Raw genomic sequence first — 20,040 nt, 5'->3', positions numbered from 1 at the left:
CATATGTTTCCACCGTACTAACAATATAGCAGTATTATATATATATAGATTTTATTACATGTATTTCAAATGCATGGGAGTTTTTAAATTTTTTCAAATTTCTGTCACTTGAGGGTCAGCAGTAAGACATTAAATTGTCGAAGCTGTAGCGCATATGGAAGATAAAAGAATGCCGCATGCTTTATCATAGAACAAATTCCAAGCCGTTGTTATGCTAGTAGCATAGCTATGACCACAGCGCTGTGGTCTAGTAATCCTGAGGTCGCGGGTTTGACAAAACAAATGAAAAAAGGAATGTACATATCCTATTCAATTAATGTTTATGTTTAATTTATTCAATAAATCAAATCTTTAAAACCCCCGTCTACTCAAAAAGTTAATAAATAGATACTTAGATAGATAGTTTCATTAAAAACAATATGTTTTACTGTGATAAGTGTATTTACATATTAATTTTATTTTTATTCTTCTAACTTTTCTGCTATTTTCCTCCTCCATAATATTTCTCTCATGCGTTTTAGACCATCTTTTCCTTCCATTTCATTTTTTGTACTATTTCCAATTATTCCAGATTTCTCAAAAATATATTCAAGCGTCTGTGGATCCAGTTTACACAACTTGAATATCTTCTTCTTCCGAGTACCTTGCCGTCCTAATCTCACGCCACAGTCTGAATCTTGTTGTTACATCTAATTCGTTTTTACTCTTTGCTCTTTCGTATTTCAAATAATTTAGTTTTCCTCCCTTTTTTCCATATTTTCTTGTATTCCAGTACGAATTTTAAGTATCTCATTTTTTCTCTTCTTTTTTACTTTTCAATGTCTTCAGTTAAACTTTCTACCTCTTGCCATACACTTCTGTCTTTTCCTAACTTTCCAACTTTCATCCTCTTTTATTTAAAAAAACTCTTCTTCCCTTTTTCAATCTTTGCCTTGTGATTTTATTGTTTTCGGTTTGAATATTCGATATATTTTCCTTTACTTTTATACATACTTTTAATAACATATTTTCTTCTGAATTTTACACATTTTCTTCGTACTACTCAAAGTTCTTTTTGAATATTTTTAGGTCAATTTTTCTGTTTTCAATTGTTTTTGTAATACTAGGTATTTCGATCTATTTCTATCTATTTTTAAAATCCATCTAATGTATCTGTCTTGAATGCTTTCAATTTCTCTTCTTTCTTCCCACACCCATATTTCCGCTCCGTACAATATTATGCTTTCTGTCAATGTCTCGAATAGGTACACACTTTTTTTCCAATCATACCTTTCCCATTAACCCTATTGCTTTATTCATCAATGTTTTATGTGTCCATGTACTCCATTTTTTTTTCTGGAGTACGAATCCTAGGTAGTTGAACTCGGTAACGTTTTCGATTATTTTCCCTTCCCACTGGAATCCTGATTTCTTCTTTCTTTCTCTTGATTTTGTTACCCTTATAAATTTTAATTTATCTCTATTTAATTCCAGCCCTCTCTCTCTCTTTTAAATACTTCTTGATTTTTTGCATGATTTCTTTCAACCCTCTTTTATCCGTAGCTAGTGATACTATGTTATCTGCATATGAAACTGATGAGATTTTCCTTCTACCAATTACCATTTCTCCTTGTTGTATGGCGCTTAATTAGTTTTCTAAATAATACGTTAAAAAGTGTAATGTCTAGTGGACAACCTTGTCTTAAAAAAATAGTACGATGCCTCAAACAAAAATAAACCGTACTTAATTATCGGAAATTTTAGAAATTTAAATTTTAAAGATGAGTAGTTAACCATAAAAATTAATCAAAAACAAATGTTCACAACGACAGTCGAGGCCGCGACCTCATGATTACTAGGCCAATAACTACGCAACTCGCTTATCAACGGCTTGCAATTTGTTCCATTATAAGACAACAGTATTCTTTTATACTTGATTTTCTCGAAAAAAAAAGTGCACGCCACTGTTGCTATAATTTAATGACAATGCTGACATCACTACCACAAATATGAAAAATTTAAGAATTTCCATACTTGATCCTCTCCTTGTTGGATTGATTTACAATGTTTTTTGGAAAAAGCTCAATTTGACTTTTTAGAGTATATAGATACTATAAGTACTATCTGCCGTCTGAGGCGAAATAAAATTTATATTTTCTGGGTAAACAAAATAAATAACAAAATTCCGTAAAAAAATTAATATATAATTATTAATCGATATAATTCTGATAAAATTAATAACTCAATAACTTCTTTAAAAATCATTCATTAACTAATTCATTTTTCTTTTTTTTTTAGTTTTAGTCCATTTCTTTGCATTTGAAATACATACAATATTACTTACAAGCATTAGCTACAGACTTTTCCTTATTTCATTTAAAAGTAATTGTAAAATATGAAATACATATCAAACAGTACCTTTATGTTTCAAATTTTTATCAGTCGTTGCAAAAACAATAGCAGCTTCACTTTCGTAACCATTTGTTATCCAAGCCTTCGTACCACTCAAAGAAAAATAATTACCATCTAGTTTGGCTGTAGTAGAGGCTGCCCCTGCATCTGAGCCATTACCAGGTTCAGAAAGAGCAAAACATCCAACCTTAAAAAAAGAATATTTATATCATGGTGGACGTCTACTGTGGCATACCGTAATATTTTTCAAAAAAGGGAATATTCTGGCGATTTCTGTACGGTTTGTGATTACTGAATACACAAGCAGTGTACTAAGTTGTCCGTAAAAGAACAGGAATCAACAGTGAAAGAGAAAACGCCCGACGTGCAATTTAGTTTCTGAGGGTACCTTACATCATAAGATTGAATATCGACACTATCAAGAGAGAAAGAGTAAACGCTGAATCGGAATTATCCACTATGACGGATTTTAACAAGTATCATGAACAAGTTCCAGAAATGAACACCACTGTACAATATCTAAGTCAGGAATATGACGATCAACAAGAAAATATCAAGGTACTTCTGAATGAAGTAAACCTAATAAAATAATTCGAAGTGGTCTGTATTCTGTCGAAACTGCCAGACGCGGATCGCGATTTTGATCTTTTTCGATCTCATCAGCGCGTCGCAGACAGCTCCGACAGAACACAGACCAACCTTTACCTGCTGTCTTAACAGCGCGTTTTAGAAAATACCACAAATGGCGCGGAAAACGCCATCTGTAGTACGATGCTACATTTTAGGATTTCGTATGTACCAAAAAGGTCCATTTAAATATATGGATATCTACTTGCTGAAACGAAATCCGGCGTAGCTAACCTCAACGTGATAGGCACGTTACCATAATCAAATAAAATAATTCGAAGTGGTCTGTATTCTGTCGAAACTGCCAGACGGGGATCGCGATCTCGATCTTTTTGGATCTCATCAGCGCGTCGCAGACAGCTCCGACAGAATACAGATCAACCAAATGGCGCGGAAAATGTAGCATCGTACTACAGATGACGTTTTCCGCGCCATTTGTGGTATTTTCTAAAACGCGCTGTTAAGACAACAGGTAAAGGTTGGTCTGTCTTGTGTCGGAGCTGTCTGCGACGCGCTGATGAGATCCAAAAAGATCGAAATCGCGATCCGCGTCTGGCAGTTTCGACAGAAGTGCGATTTTTTGAAAAAATTCTAATTAATCACGATTTTTTTTATTTTTTCGTTTGATAATTTAATTGAACTATATTTTTGCGCAAAACGGAACACGCCTTCAAGGGATTGCGCGGGCACAGCGCGGGGATTTCTTTTTTGTCTGACAAATAACTGCCAGGCAAAAGGGAAATCCCCGTGTAGTATTTTGTTTATTTCGCTTGCAATTACGCTCTTACTTTTCAGTTTTGTTCACTATTGTTATTGCTGTGCTACGTGCGTGACCAATTTATTATAAATAATATGCCTCGCCAAAGAGATGGGAAAGTACTACCAAAACTGGCTGTCGGGCTATATGCAACAAATGTAAAAAAGAAATTCAAGGTCTGGTTGTGAGGATGAAAATACATTACGAAAAGTGCAAAAATAATATTCCGGAATCTCGTGACAATGTTGAAGTTGTAGGTAAGTTATTAAAGTTATTATTTACAAAACAAACTAAAGAATACTAACTAGTTTTCTATATGGTTTTGGTGATCGCACTCAGTGGACAACAGTATGACTAGTGAGAAATTTTAACTGCTTGATGTCTGTAGACATGATTGTTTTAATGGTACTAACTGCGTAACAAACATAAGTAAAATATATTTTTCAGAATTGGCTTCACTTTCCGAACCTAGCACATCTGCAAGTTCTTCGGCAAAAGGCGACGATTGCGCGGAACCGTCTCTTAAAAAAAAACTATCTGCAAACTTAAGCTCCTTTATAGAAACAACGCCAAACACTACAGAAGAAACAATAGACCGACAAATAGCAAAGGCCATGTTTGTTACAAACTGTAGCTTCAGAAGTATTGAACATCGAGAAGTAAAAAAAGACATTTCATTATTACGCCCAGGGTATATCCCACCATCTCGGAAGGATATATCAGGCAAATTAGTGGATCAAATATACCTTGAAGAAAAAGAACGGTGTTTTTCTAATCTATCTGGTAGTTATGTGAATATGTCTATAGATGGGTGGTTTAACATTCACAATGAACCGATCATTTGCGCCACTATTAAGACGGAGCAATCTGAAGTAATTCTTTTTGACTCGATAGACACTACAGGAAAGCCCCACACTGGTGAATACCTAGCTGAACTTGCTGAGGGTTTGATAGAAAGATTAAAATCTCAATATAATTGTAATTTTGCAAGTTTTGTTACCGACAACGCTGCGAACATGGCTAAAATGCGGAAGGAATTAAAAAATAGTGATACAATAATCACATACGGCTGTTCTGCACACTTCTTGAACTCACTTTCCAAAGATTTAGAAATTAGCAGTATAAAGGAGCATGTTGTGCAAATAATAAAATACTTCCGAAACAATCATGCAGCTAACAGCTTGTACAAAGCGGAAGGAGGGAAAGCATTAGTGCTACCATCAGATATTCGTTGGAATACTATAACTGATTGTTTCGAAGTCTGTGTCTGAGTGGCAAAAGCTACTAAAAATATGTGAAGAGAACAGGGACGTCATAGATCCTGTTATTAGAGCAAAAGTTGAAAATATGGTCGTAAAAAGGTCAGTGGAAGATTATCTAATAATTTTGAAGCCAATATCTCTTACACTGGATACTTCACAAAGAAATCATGCAAATTTGTCCGCTGCTGTAACAGCTTGGAAGAAGCTTGGAGCTAAATTTAAAGAAACTGATTTAAATAATAGCCAAATGTCGAAGTTTCGAAAGACATATAAGCAATCAATGACCTCCAGTCACTTTTTGGCATTTTTATTAGACCCAACCCAAACAGAATTCACACTGACAGATGAAGAAGAAGAAAGTGCGTTGGAGGAAGCGCGAAATCACTACGATGGTTCAGTTTTGCTACCATTTTATCAATGAAAGCTTAAGTCAAAATCAAAACCATTCAAAAGTGTGATGTTAGCAGAAGAAATAGTAAAAAATGTGACACCACTAGAGTGGTGGGTGTCACAGAAAAATATATTTAGTAAAGAGGAACAGTCAAAAATTTTTCCAGTGGTGAAGCAATTGTTTGGCGCGATAGTTTCTACAGCTGCTGTGGAAAGAGTGTTTTCCACCTTTGGAATTGTTCAGAGCAAATTAAGAAACCGAAATTGAAAAGTTTGGAAAACCAGTTTTTTCAAATATTATAATAATCATATCTCAGATTTAAATGATCCTAGTTTGTAACTTAATTATAATTTCTATATCTGTTTTTTATGTTGATTTCTGTGAAATAAAGTGAAATTAAACATTTTTGATTAAATCATTGATTTTTATGTAAAAAGTCATTTGATTTAAATCGTGATTTAAATCATGGTTTAAATCAAAATGATTCATTCATGCCAACCCTGGAAGATAATAGCCTATCAATCAGAACAAAGGTAAACAAAAGAGTATTTAAAGGAAGAGACGATCGCTGAGAAAAGTAGAAATAAATTAACCGTTGTAGAAGTGGAAGATGAAATAAATTGACCGTTGCAGAAGTGAATCGAGAAATAAATTGACAGTGATAGCAGTGAAATAAATAGCACAGTGAATAGTGATAAATCAACAGTAGTATAAATAAATAGAATAATTCATAACCTAAGTAGTAATAATTTAATAGTGATTTTAAGTTCTTTAATAAACAATTATATCAAATAAATAGTTTTGTCGTTATCAGTTATAAATGTTAATTTTGTTAAACCCACGAACATTACAACTGGTGTCAGGTGTNTATCAAATAAATAGTTTTGTCGTTATCAGTCATAAATGTTAATTTTGTTAAACCCACGAACATTACAACTGGTGTCAGGTGTGGGGTTGAGTAAAAGCCATTACAATCGCAAAGAAGTTGTACGAATTAAAAGTAGCTGAGTTAAGAAGAGAATTGGAAGAACGGGATGAAGCGACAACCGTTAACAAAGCGGATTTCCGTGGCGGCTCGCGGAGACGTTGAAAAAGAATGACCATGATGCTGAAACGTTCCTTTTCGAAGACGAATTGTCGCAAATGACGAAAAGTTTGGAAAGCAAATTAGAAGAAAACAGTAAAAGTTTGGAAAATAAATTAGAAGAAAACAGCAAAAGTTTGAAAATAAATTGGAAGAAAACAGTAAAATTTTAGAAAATAATTTGGAAGGAAAATTGGAAGAAAATAGTAAAAGTTTGAAACGTGAATTGGAAAAAAACAGTAAAAGTTTGGAAAATAAATTGGAAGAAAACAGTAGAAGTTAGGAGAATAAATGGGAAGAAAAGTTTAATAAGAATATTCAAGATACAGAAGAGAAGATAAAAGTGCTGGAAGAATTGATTTTTAATGGAAAGACAAAACCAATTGAAGAGGATGTTGGCGCATCTGCCAGTGTCCTTTTTGGAAGGGAGGTACGACTACCTTGTGACCTCAAATTCGGCTGTAAACCAGGAGATGACTTTACTGGAGAAGATTATGTTACCAACCTCCGAAGAAAGCTTAACGATATCCATACGCAGATTGCTAGTGACAGGATTAAATAAAACTACGATATCAAGGCTACAGCAGGTGGTTACCAAACTGGAGATCTTGTTTAGTTGTATAATCCTCGTCGTCGCCGTGGACTATCACCTAAGTTTCAATAGAATTGGGAAGGACCCTATGAGATGGTAAAGAGCATTAACGACGTGATCTACCGAATTAAGAAAACTGCAAATGGGAAGCCGAAGGTAATCCATTTTAATCGCTTAGCTCCATTCGCCAGTGCAAATGAAGAGGAGGCGCGGGCCAGATTAAGAACTATTCCTACCGAGCCCACATTTGAAGAGTTCATGAAGGAAGGCCCCCACGTTAACAGGAGATTTGGAGTGACGCAAGAAATCCTACGAGACCTCTTTGCTACATCTAAGGAATATTCTCTCGCCCATAGCATTTCAAAGGATCTCAGAATGAGCCGTGGTATTGCGTCCGAGTTAAAACGCAGATTTGACCGTTTGCAACATCTTAAAGATCAACTACAGTACAGAAGACTGTTGTGCCTGCCTGACGGACGACGCAATATCTATTGCCTAATAACTAAAGGAAGATGCTCTGATAAACCAACTTATAGAGACCTTTGCGACGCAGTAATGGAACTCCGCGGACATCTTCTGGAGAATAACCTACAGAAGCTGGCCATTCGGAAGCTTGGTTGTGGACTGGACAACCTAGATTGGAGGATCGTACGGAACATGATCGAAGTCCTGTTTCGCCGTACTGTTTAGGACATTTTGGTTTGCAGTAATAACCCGAATCGGACCAATCATGAGGTGGACTGTTACTTCTATTCCCGGATGCCGTAAAGGCGAGAACTGCATGATCCTGCGAAACGGAAAGGGAAAATGTTGAGGGGGCAGTGTAGCGAGCATAAGTGTGTTGTGTGCGATCTGTCACACGTGTACGTGAACGGCTTATCGATTCGCCGACTAGCCGCGGGCGCCTTTCTTCATGTGCGCCGTATTTGTAAACGTGTGCCGCACCTGCATTCTTGGAAAGCAGTTAAACAGTTCAAAGAAAGAACAAACTATCCGGATGTTTCTAGAAAGCTCCCGAAAGTAAACAAAAGAGTATTTAAAGGAAGAGACGATCACAGAGAAAAGTAGAAATAAATTGACCGTTGCAGAAGTGAATCGAGAAATAAATTGACAGTGATAGCAGTGAAATAAATAGCGCAGTGAATAGTGATATATCAACAGTAGTGTAAATAAATAGAATAATTCATAACCTAAGTAGTAATAATTTAATAGTGTTTTTAAGTTCTTTAATAATTGGTGTAGATAAATAGTTTTGTCGTTAACAGTCTTAAAAGTTAATTTTGTTAAGTCCACGAACATTACAGTATTGACAAGGTGGATGAATCAGGTTTCACAATAGTACAAAGTAAGATACCACAAATCATCGGTCACAAAGGTAAACGCCAGATAGCTGCACTGACATCAGCAGAAAGAGGATTTCTTATGACAATAGTTGTTTGCATGAATGTTACTGGCCATTTGTTGCCACCGTTCATTATTTTTCCCAGAAAAAATATGAGTGCTCAGCTAATGAGAGGCTGTCCTCCAGGATCAGTCGGGGTTGCACGTCTATCAGGGTGAACTCAAATGAACATCTTTACAGACTGGTTCAAGCACTTTACTCAACACACCAACCCGATTAGTAAATTGCAGCCGTTAGACAAGACTTTCATACGGCCATTAAAGACATACTACAGTGAGGAAATACACATGTGAATTGGAAACAACAACAGACCACTAAGTCCAACGAGTTTAAAATCACTAGATTACGGCCTTTAAATAAAAATGTGTTCAGTGATGTGGACTTTATTGCTGCGCAACAAAATGCTGTAAGAGACGGTTGTATAACCAATATCACTCCACTGGTATCAAGACCTGAAACTGGTCAAGTTCTGATAGAAATACCTGTACCAGAAACAACTGCTAATGTACAACCTGAACCTGAACCTGCACACTCGACTTCCGGTATCCAATATAACACGTTCTATATTACATCCCTAGGCACGCACAGTTGATTGTTAATAGCAGAGCAGACTCTCAGTTTTAAGTGAGAATTTGCTGGGGCTGCAGTTCAATAACATTTTTAAAGCAACAGCTGGGCAATAATTTTTATTAAATTAGGAACGATTTTCAATTTAACAAATAATATCTCTCTTATTTTCAATATGACTGCAAAGAAAAGAAGAATAGTGAAAGAAAACAGAACATATAGCGAGGAATGGAAAGAAAAGTACTTTTTCATAGTGAAATTACAAAATTGTTGCATTTAATTTACATTTATACTTCAGGAATGTAATATTAAGACGCATTATAAAGCATAAGAATTATTTGGAATTCAATGAAGAAGTGAAACAATTAAAGCTCAAGGGATGTTTCGGAAATTGTTTTCATAGATTTACTTTCCGATATGTGCCATACACAATTTTAAATAAAACATCTTCTAGAATCTTAATGTTTTAACATAACCTAGTTCAAGTTATCGCACTTTACCGATTCAATCCTTCGCGATCGAATTTGTTCGATTTCATAAAGAAAAATGATAGTGTACATGCCACTATCACTAAATACAAAATTTGATGATATCAAATAGAAGTGCTTGATATTTCTCAGTTAAAAAAATAATGCTACAGATTTACGAGGGTGGATTGATAAGTTTCCGGCCTAACCAAGAGATGACGCCACTAGGCCTACCTTGAGGTGACATTCTATAGTACCATCCTTGGATAGCTTGTAGCTATAGTTTCAGCCCGATCTCCTTGCTAGTGTAGGTTTGACAGCACGCTGAACAAGACGCCTCTGTGGTTTTCGTAAAAATGGAAAAGCAGGAAAATCGTGCTGTCATCAAATACTTTTATTTGAAGGGGTTAACGCCGAAGGAAATTAAAAAAGAGATGGACTCAACACTGGGGACATCCTCCCCGTCATATTCAACCGTTAAGCAGTGGGTTTCCGAGTTTAAAAAGGGTCGTGTGAGCACCTCTGATGGGCCTCGCTCAGGACGCCCCGTTGAGGTCACAACTCCAGATATGATCGAAAAAATTCATCAAATAGTGCTGGGAGACCGCAGATTGAAAGTGCGTGAGATAGCTGAGACCTGTAAGATGTCATATGAACGTGTGCAACATATTTTGCACCAACATTTGCATATGGAAAAGCTCTGTGCAAGATGGGTGCCGCGTTTGCTAACAGTCGACCAAAAATTGATTCGAAAAAACATTTCTACCGCAAATTTGTCATTGTATAAGCGTAATCCAAGCGAATTTTTGCGTCGATTCGTAACCGTTGACGAAACGTGGGTCCACCACTACACTCCTGAAACCAAAGAACAGTCTAAACAGTGGATTGGACCAGGGGAACCAACTCCAAAGAAGGCAAAAACAATTTTTTCGGCGAACAAGGTTATGGCTACTGTTTTTTGGGATGCAAGAGGTATTATATACATTGATTACCTTGCAAAGGGTAATACTATCACTGGTCAATACTACGCAGACTTATTGCAACGTTTGAGCCACGAGGTGAAAATTAAACGACCTCATCTGGCGAAGAAAAAAATCTTGTTTCATCACGATAACGCACCAGCGCACACGTCAATCGTTGCGACGGCTAAAATCAACGATCTAAAGTTTGAATTGATGCCGCACCCTCCTTACTCTCCAGACCTAGCCCCGAGTGACTATTTTCTGTTCCCTAATCTCAAAAAATGGCTTGGCGGTAAGAGATTTGCGGACAATGAAGAAGTAATCGAAGCTGTAAATGGTTATTTTGAGGAGCTTGACGAATCAGTCTATAGAGATGGCATTAATAGACTGGAACACCGCTATGAGAAATGTATCAGCCTTGGAGGAGATTATGTTGAGAAATAAAAAAAAAAAATTTTTAAAAACCTTGTTTTTCTTGGTCAGGCCGGAAACTTATCAATCCACCCTCGTATTTGAAAAAGACTAGTATGAAGTATTAAATAGAGCCGAAAAAATAACATTAGATGGTAATCAATCTCACGTAGCTTCACATTTATCGCCTGTTCACCAAAAGGCATAACTTAATGATTCGTTTGCTCGCATGCCTACCATTAGCATTCAAAGTTTTTCGGTATCTTACAGTGAATGGTTTGTTTACATTTTATGATCCGTTTAGTTCAATTGTTGACTCAAATTCCTCATTATCGGATGTGTTAAAATTGCATTATCTAAAATCCAGTCTTCAAGGCGAAGAACTAAAATTAATTTAAGATCTACATTCATACACAGAAAATTACTCAACCGCACTCAATTTGCTAAATGATAATTACTCATAATATAAGATCACGAGCGTAGAATAATTAACGCATCAGTGTCCCAAGGAATCCTTTTCAGAATTAAAATGCTTAATTAATTGCGCTCAACGAAATATTCATTGTTTGAATCGCCTTAAGCGACTACCTGACTTATGAGATAACATATTATTTCCAATCTTATTAACAAAAACTGATGTTAAAACTGCCTAAGAATGGGAAAGTAAATTATCCATGAATAAAATTCCAACTACTCAGAAGTTCTAGACATTTTTAATTCACACGGCCGATATTTTAGAAGTCAAATTAAAAAACAGCATTTTAGTCAAGCTAATAAAGGTCATTCATCTCCACAAACGACAAGTTGCATAGATGTTCCAAATTTTGCGAGTAGCTGAACCTAAATTCAACGTATCCAGAGATCTTATGCTAGATAGCGATATATTTTATCAACTATTGTGCATAGAACGAAGGTAAAAATCAGTCACTGCTTCAAAAAACGTTATTGGGTTGGCTAGTGACGGGTAGGGTTCCTATCATTGACATTCCCACATATCGAACATGCAAAATATCGGTCAACGGTCAGCATCTTAATAAGTTTTGGAAGATCGACGAGATTCACAGCAGCGATAATTTCCCGTTCAAAGAACAACAGTATGAGCCGCACTTTTTAAGCTCACATTCTGATAATACAGGAAGATTTACTGTTCGATTGTCAATCAATCTTTCTTGTTTAGGGGTTCTGAAACGCAAAACAAATTGTTGATTACAGAGTACAAATAATTAGGACAAATGTCTCCGGTAAAATATGGGTAGAGCGACTTTCAACTATTATTTACCGCATAATACCGTTTTGAAGGATAGCAGGATCATGACCAATTTTCAGTTTTGTCCCGCTTTAGGTTGCATATGACATTGTCAAGATGTACCGGCAAATGTTGGTGACTCCCAGTGAAAGGCGTTTCCCGAGAATCCTGTGGAGTGACAACACAATTAGGGGCATTTCTCGGTACTAGCTCAACACCGTTACACACTCTACGGCGCCCGATTCTTTCCTTGCAAGCACAGCTCCATTTATTCTGTTGGCACTGCAACCATACTACGGGACTTTTATGTGGATGATCTTTTGACAAGCGGTAAAAATGAACAGGATATTTTCGCTATTCGTGATGAGATTATTAAAATACTACAAGCTGGTGACTTCGAATTAAAGAAGTCGGCATCAAACAACGTTAACCTGCCAAGAAAATACTGTCAGGAACTTTAATAAGGATACAAATTTAGAAACACAACGGTTGCAGTGGAACTCGGTGTCAGAGGTTTTCCAATTTCCTATTAAACACTGCAATTTCCTTAAAGAATAATGAAACGTGCTATATATGTATTCAGATGTTATCCTAAACATTCAACCCTTTAGGTCTGCTGTGTCCAATTTTATAGTTTCAGTTAAAATTTTATTACAAAAATTGTGGCAAGAAAAAATATGTTGGGACAAAACAATGCATACCACTTGAGTGCACAAATAAACACTGTTGCAATTAAACAATATTCGTATCCCTAGGTGTGTCACTCCTGAGCATTCCATTCATAAGTTAGAGGTACATGGTTTATGTGATGTTATCAAAAACCAAAATGATCGGATCATTCCGTATCATGCAGTGAATATAAACCGAATTGCAAGTGGAGATAGTTCTCAAGTCGATGACTCTTCTCCAACAACAATCAAGACAACTCAAAAATTTTCAAAGAAAAGTAAAATTTCAGGTTCCTGTGCCACTGCTGGACATGATCAACAAAATATAAACTTTTCTGAATCCTCAATCCTCGTCCGTAGGTGGCGAATGTGTGAATCACAGCAACCGGAACTAAAGGGCAAGAAGACATAGACTGAGAAGGGTGCATGGAAAAGAATCATTGAAAGAAGGAAATCGTTTTCTCGAAAATAAAAAAGAACTATAACAAACTGTCGCAGTAAATAATCATCAAAATTAAGCGTGGGTGAACACAGGAAAATTTTCGAAGCCTATCACAATTTATTATCTTCTTCTAGACAAAAAAAAATATAAACGACGATTAATAAAATCTATTAATAAACGAGCAGTGGCGGATTATCTGTAAGGCAAAGTAGGCACAAACTAAAAAAATGAAGGAAGTACCTACTTACAAAAATCATACTTTTTATGGAGATGTAGAGTTTCCGAAACGCGCCCCATACCTTATTATTTTAAAAAATATATTATTCCCGGAGATCTGAGAGGTGCTAAGCCTAGAGCACTCTCGACGTTTAATTCACTTCTCTCCACGAGGTAGAAGTCAAAGCTTTGTATATCAAGTAACGATTGACGGAAAACTAGGAACAGTGTGTCAGTTGGCGTTTCTAGTAGTGCATGGAATAAAACGCTGTGTCGGAAGATTAGAAAAACAATTCAGGGCCCAAGAATTTGAGAGATCTTCATCAATCCAAGCCAAATAAACAGATACTTTATGGAAGAACTGCCAACTCGAGAGTCTCATTAGAGCAGATCTGATAATAAACATCACAAGTATCTGGATTCCCTCTTATCAGTCGCAAGTTTCAACTTTTTTACAAAGAAACCAAGGTAAAACAGTATCATACGTGTTATATCAACCTAGACATTTGCCCTATAGCTAGTCATTAACACTATTGCATCGGCCCTGACAATAACCCTATGGCTAATCTGTAACGCCGTTCACCATCAATTTTATGACTATATAAGTTCATTTTTATATTGTTATTATTAGACTCTAAGTTTTTGTCGAAACGTGTTATTATGCCAGTTTGAAAGCTAAATTGCCTAATTAAGTCATTTTTTGTAAAAATTCTGTGCTGAAATAAATAAAGTGTTTAAAAAAACGCTTGTTGTGAAATCTTCGTTATAATTTACGAGATGTTTAGAAAAATTTTCACAGACGGAGACAATATATCATTGAGATTCCCAAAATAAAAAAAAAATATCCGTAAAGAATGTACTACGTTCCTAACACATTTACAAGAAGTGCGAAATGATGTAGCATCTGCACAAACCATCAAATTAGTAAGGGAGCTACACCTAATAAAAGCTAAATGATTAAAAAAAAAATTCGGAAACAATAAATTATAAGAAAAATTTGGCTGTCCCTGTGACGAATATTGGGGATGAATACTACTTTCGACAGTTGTGGATTCCCAATCTGGGAATACACTGCCTAACAACAAGAAAAGTCAGTATGTATATGTATGCAGAACACTTCCCTCAAAAGAGACTAAACGAGATAATAAATTGACTGCAGGATAGCATCTCACAAACCAAGAAGGCAGAGCAACGTATTTTACAACTTGTTTGCGACAACTGCTTCAGTCAGAACAAAAACAGATTTTTGTTTGTCTTTTTGGATTAGCTATGGGCCAATAATAGTTTTGAAACCATAGAAATCTGTTACCCAGTATTATGTCAATCGATCGAGATTTGGCTGTGATTGAAAAACAAAGATTGAAGCATGATAAGGTTGACAAGCCAGAAGTTTATGTTAATCTACTAAAAGAATGTAAACAGAAAACCCCATTTGATGTCGTCTTTATACATCATTCGCCAAGGTCTAATGAATATCTGGAAAAAGGCGATCGGGCAATAAAAGTGAAACACTATAAATTATGATTAGACTCTCATATAAAAGCAACTGTGTCAGGAATTTCGAAATCTAGACGCATTAAATTTTCCCGTCATGAGTAACCCCACTTCAATACATCTAGTATGGACCTATGGAACTAATTAAACTTTACAAAGTTGGTCAGAGCCGTCAATTTCGAGGCAAACCCACAGTCATCTATGATAAGGAATATCTAAAAATTAAGCAACTGAAACTTAATAACTTAACTCATATTGTAAAGCACATTAAATCATTGGATACTGAATCTTTTGCTAGAACCTTATCTAGAAATTAGCACATAACTCACCAAAATTATGCCACTGATAAAGAGATTACAAGAAGCAGACGCTATTTATGAATAGCCAACCTTCTTGTTATGTTCTTATCGTTGCTGCAGGCTTTCTTTATCGTTCATAATATACAGGGTGTCTCACGGTGACCACCCATTAGAATATTTCGAAAACTACTTTGATTTAAATCTTGAAAATCTGTACAGTAGCGTTACTGAATATGCTCTCAATTAAAATAACGGCATCTATGTATGTATCACTTACGAATATACCCAAAGTTGACATCAACCTCGTTATTTGAAATGGAAAACCCTGTATATACTGACGCTTTTGAATCCTTATTACTTATTAATTATTATACTTATCACTAACAAATTGACCAATTTACGTCCACAAAAACCAGTTCGATTCCAAATTTAAAAGTAATCATTTCAATGTGATAAAATCATAATAAGTCATTTTTGCAATAAACAATCAATATACAACAAATGGCAATTTTTTACAATTTTTTGGGATTTCTGCAATAACTAACTAATAGACAAAATTAATCGGACCGCAGCTCAAATTTAAGGTTTTTAATTTCTCTAAAATTTTTAATTGAAGCTTATCTTTCTAAAAAGCATACTTTGCCTTCTGGATCTAAAAACCGAAACGTAGTAATACTTGGATTTGACATTGATAGAAATAACAGCTCCAGCTGTAAAGAAACAATTGATAATTTCTTCAAGAGTCATTTGAAACTGAATGAGTCTTGTGAGCACGTAAGAGTGTTGACACCCAAAGGTAAGAAAACAAAAATTGGTGTAGTCAAAATGCAGTCAGTACAGGCGAAGCAGAGAGTCATGGAATGCAAAGTAAAGATGCTGGCAGGTTCTAACATTTCAATCAGAAATGACCTCACCTTTGAAGAAAGAGACACACAGGCAAAGCTGTATAAAGTCGCTGAAGAGGAAAGAAGAAAAGGGCATAATGTAAAAGTAGCCTACAGGAAAATAACTATTGATAACAAAACCTACAGATGGGATGATAAGGACGGGCTCATAGAAGAGAGTTATTACTTTCGTAGGCAAAATGATGAGCAACCAGGTTGCAGCTACGGAAGCGGAAGTGTGTCAAGTTAGTCAAGTAAATGAAGGCCCTAGTGAGGAGCATGAGCACTGCGCCTCACTTCTGCCTAGAAAGGGGTGCTCAAGCAAGGAGAAGGGAAGACGAGGACGGGGGATCATCAGTAATATTTTGGAATATACATGGATTATCATTGCTGTATGACCTAGCTGAGCCGAAGCTGAAGACTATGCTCAGAAACTGTGCAACCCTTGCCGTGGCAGAGACCTGGGCAAGCCGCGAACCTGAGTGTCTGCCCATATTCATCAGACATATGAAAAGCATCTGGAGCCCTGCAGTGAGAGAGAAAGAGTTTGGAAGACATGCTGGTGGACTAGTACTGTTCTATGGTGAAACCTACGTCAGGAATGTTAGTGTGATTGATATTAAGTACAGTCTGGATAACAATTAAAGCAAAAATAAACCAAGTTGACGTAATAATCGTGACGGTTTACCTGAGAGATAGGCATTTTGAAATGTGCAAGAAAATGGCAAGAATAGGACATAACTCGCATTGAGAACTCAAGTTATGAAGCAAAATATAAGGAGATAAAGTGTTTACAGCCCATCGAGAGAGAAAAATATCTAACTAATATTACAGAGTTGAGATACATTCTAGCCCAGATCTAGTGCAGTGGCGAGCGATGCGATGAGTTGCATGTGCGATTATCATGCGAATATTATGCGATTATGCGTAGATAATATGTGTGGCATAATTGTGCGTAGATAATATGTGTAGCATATTATTGGTTTAATAAGGTGATCACATATAATTGGTATATATACGTACGTATTTGTATTGTGCACTGTTCTCAAGAAATATTTATGTGTTAACACGTTTTTGGTGTTATAGCGACACAGGATTAGGTTTGTCCTACCCTGTTGGTCTCCAGTATGTGCGAATCACATCTGGAGGCGCGGGAGCGCAAACTCATGATTACAGGTACTATCCACCGACTGATGGATAAACCCTACATGCCGATTGTTAGACTGGTGAGACACTTCGCAAGTGTTCCAAAAGGGCAGGGGTTCCTAGGAACCCCGGTGAGTATATAATTACCTCATGATCTTATCAACAGATCGGTAAGTGTATTTATTTCTTACATGTCATTATGGTTTCCTATGGTCGAGAATGTAATGTTGTTACCTTACTATCATGTAGTCGCCAGCCAACCAACAATCTTTATATTTGAGCACGCACGCCTTCATCTCCCCTCTGGTCAATTTATTAACTATATTTACTATCATTATCTATATTGGTGAGTAATGATTACATCGTTTATTATAATTGATTATGTTGATCTTAAAAGTATTATACCTGACAATAATTTTAAATAGTATCAACATCCCATCTGGTTTTTATGTTTTTATATATATATATATGTGCGTCTTACATTCAGGTGTTGGGTGAACATGGAGCGTTGCGTGCTTAATAAATTAAAAGACAAACTATACAAAAAATATATATATACATGTAAAGGGAAAGATTACAATATTATATGAGTATTTTGTCGAAGGCTTTTTATGTATGTGTCAAGTACCTATATACATAAGCTAGGTAGAAATTCCTCCCTTCGATGGTTAACTTCATCTCGTCATCGTGCCGTACGTGACTTTGTAACTATTTTTTAAGTAAACATACAAAAAGAAAGGGATCCCATGGGAATGAGACTCACGACTGGGATCTGATAAGTGGATTGATACATATTTTAAGTAAAATAGTGCAGCAATTTTTCGAGTTCGCTTGACTAATGCAAATGGTGTGTATTCGTGTGTGATTACGTGATTTGTTAATATTAGTGTTTGTTTAATTAAAAGTTCGATTTAGTTATTTTATTCTTATAGTTACTGATAATAGTGTATTTAACAATAGTGTTTAGTAAACTGCATAAACAGAGTGATTAAATCAAGTACATTAAAATGGCATCAACATCATCGAATCAGATAAGTCGAAGAGGGCGCATTCGGCAACTATCCACTGATTCGTCCAAAGACGAACATTCGGAAAGTCCGACGAAGCCCTTTCGCGAATCTAGTGAAGTTTCAACTACCTCCCAGATTTCTGATTTAGCTGTAATAGTTAAACAACTTACCCAGACTGTACAAACCCAAGTCGAAAACGTTAATACTGTAAGACCAAACCCTGTATTAACCTTATTAAAAAGAAACAATCAAATTGATAAGCTTCTTTACGAATTACTAAATAACTTTTCACTTTTGTATCTTTGATGAGATTACTCTTAAATATATAAAGCATTTGAAATCATTTATTGGTTATTAACTTCCCGCTTTTTCGTTGAAAAAATAGGGAAGTTATTGTTTTCAACTCGATTTTCAAAAATCTTGTTCTCATCGGATCGGAAGATATTCTGAGTAGTTTCAGAGTTGTAAACAAAATTTATGTCATACGATATCTCAAAAACGAATCAACTGATTGAGACCCGTGACACGGGGTTCGAATGGGTTCACCAAGACTTAGATCTGATTAGTTTTTTGAGTCAATCGGTCGAGCGGTTTCAAAGATATTCAAAAAATAAAAATTGAAAAAAAATTTTTTTTCCGAATTTGTTATAATAAAATTTTATCAAATTGAAGTNGGATATATATATATTAAAGTGATCTGTGTAATATAGCTACATTTATATAATGTATTACTATCATAAGTATAAATAAAAAAACTTCAATACATAATTTTTAATTCAAGTGTTTCAATTCTGTTCAACAACTCAAGTAGAGTGAGAGTATAAGAACAAAGGCTTTTACGGCCGGAATCCATAGTAGAATGCAGATTCGGGCTATAGGGCCGTGGTCTAGGTGAACGATTCCGGACGTGGACGGAGTGAGTGAGAGTATTTTGTATATGATTGAGAATTAGTTCCGTTGAGGGGGTGTGTGTTTACAGAAAACAAGAGCGCTACGCGTAGCAGGAATTATATTCTTAAAAATGAACACTCTGTACATGATAAATTGAGTACAATTTCTATTTTTTTCATTACTGTTAAGCGATATTCTATTATCCGTCTGACATTCAAATTTTTATTATTGCCGTAAACAACTTTTACTAATTACTAAATTTTATCCCACCAAAATTACTTTTCTAAACAACATAACATCCCATTATTTAGACCCACACATCAAAAATTTCCCTCTACTAGCCAACATACATTTAAAAAAACACAAACGTTTTTGAATCAAAAGGCTATGTTCAAAACCCATCACCTGAAACACCCATGTCAACCAGTACACGCAACACTTTTAAACCTAATTCATCATCAAACCATTTCAAACGTACTGGCCCATCTAACTTTATCTCAGAAGAATTATTTAACGCCGAAATTTCTAATGCTGGTAAAAGTTGTTTTGAAACTAATAACGAACAAATCGTAAACTCAAAAAATTTTGAAACTAATCATTTAAATCATGAAGATAATGACCTTTGTCAAAAACAAAATTTTCAACAACTCGCTTTTCACCCCGAGATAGAATAGATTTTAATCATACAGAAATTAACCAACTCCCTTATATAAAAATTCACAATCCACCTATGAACTTATTAATAGACACGGGAGGAGGCATTTCCGTTTTAAGACCATCCATAGTAGAAAACCACTTTCCTGAATTCATTTTAAAAAAACCTTTCATATT

The 20,040-nt window shown here is 35.6% G+C and overlaps 1 protein-coding gene across 2 annotated transcripts in view; it reads right to left on the bottom strand.

The window, feature by feature from the left end:
• The window catches only part of LOC108736837 (short-chain specific acyl-CoA dehydrogenase, mitochondrial), a 63,333-nt gene that overhangs the window by 1,795 nt on the left and 41,498 nt on the right, over nucleotides 1–20,040 (bottom strand). For both annotated transcript variants that reach the window (XM_025980469.1, XM_025980468.1), the window contains exon 4: nucleotides 2,398–2,578. In XM_025980469.1, the coding sequence (XP_025836254.1) occupies nucleotides 2,398–2,578 (181 nt within the window). The remainder of the gene's footprint in view (nucleotides 1–2,397; nucleotides 2,579–20,040) is intronic.

Source organism: Agrilus planipennis, unplaced genomic scaffold (assembly GCF_000699045.2).
Source record: "Agrilus planipennis isolate EAB-ADULT unplaced genomic scaffold, Apla_2.0 scaffold187, whole genome shotgun sequence".
NCBI classification, from domain to species: domain Eukaryota; kingdom Metazoa; phylum Arthropoda; class Insecta; order Coleoptera; family Buprestidae; genus Agrilus; species Agrilus planipennis.
This window is presented reverse-complemented; position numbering and strand designations above follow the sequence as displayed.